The sequence below is a fragment of the Volvox carteri genome (assembly GCF_000143455.1).
Source record: "Volvox carteri f. nagariensis unplaced genomic scaffold VOLCAscaffold_28, whole genome shotgun sequence".
Lineage (NCBI taxonomy): Eukaryota > Viridiplantae > Chlorophyta > Chlorophyceae > Chlamydomonadales > Volvocaceae > Volvox > Volvox carteri.
In genome coordinates this window covers 189,877-190,651 of record NW_003307571.1, presented here as the reverse complement: position 1 = coordinate 190,651, position 775 = coordinate 189,877, and the positions used below count along the sequence as shown (strand labels likewise).

The following is a 775-nucleotide window of genomic DNA, read 5'->3' as shown; positions in this document are numbered from 1 at the left end:
TACATACAAACATACACACAGGTACTGTTTCACGACAGCAGTCGGTTCAGCTCCCGGGTGCCTCTGCTCACCGACTACTACGGATTTGACAAGGCCTGTTTGGGTAGGTGGGGGGGAGGGGGAGGGGAAGGGGGAGGGGGAGGGGGAGGGTATCCCCGCGGATGTATCCGTGCGTCAGTCGACATACCGTGTTTCCTCACACCACCACAACCGCAACCATCACTCACGTGCTCTCTCTTGTGTCCTGTGTCGTCTCTCTCTATATATATGTATGTATGTATGTATGTATGTATGTATGTATGTATGTTCGTATGTATGTTTGTAGGGGAGAAGGGTGTCCTGTACTCCAGCCCCCCGGTGAAGGCTGAGGGAGGCGACGCGGCCTCCCCCCCGCCCGAGCCCGCAGGGGGGGTGCCCGCCATGGTGATGTTCCGCCCCTTCGACTCGTGGGCTCCTAACAGCGATTGGACCATGCCCCTCCCCCCGGGGGAGGAGGCGGTGTGTTTGGCTGCGGGTGAGGGGGGACGGAGGGGGGAGGGGATGAGCAGCAACACCCGTACGGAGGGTTGCTGGTGGGGTAGGTGTGTGTGAGGAAGGGGGAAAGGGATGTGGGGAAAGGGGAGGGGAAAGCTGGGGACCTAGCACTTCCCCCTCATACCACGTTCTTGTGTTTTCTCCTTTCCTGCCCGCCTAACCCTCCCCCCACTGCGCACCGCCCCTTCCAACCCTCCCCCCCCCTCCTCCTCCTCCTTCTCCTCCTCCTCATCATCATCAT

The 775-nt window shown here is 60.3% G+C and overlaps 1 protein-coding gene across 1 annotated transcript in view; it reads left to right on the top strand.

Annotated features, from left to right (window-relative positions):
- VOLCADRAFT_92785 (uncharacterized protein) overlaps positions 1 to 775 on the top strand; it is a gene marked incomplete at both ends in the record, with an annotated part of 18,764 nt that overhangs the window by 4,084 nt on the left and 13,905 nt on the right. The window contains 2 exons of the mRNA XM_002952202.1: positions 42 to 103; positions 407 to 498. Of these exons, the coding sequence (XP_002952248.1) occupies positions 42 to 103; positions 407 to 498 (154 nt within the window). The remainder of the gene's footprint in view (positions 1 to 41; positions 104 to 406; positions 499 to 775) is intronic.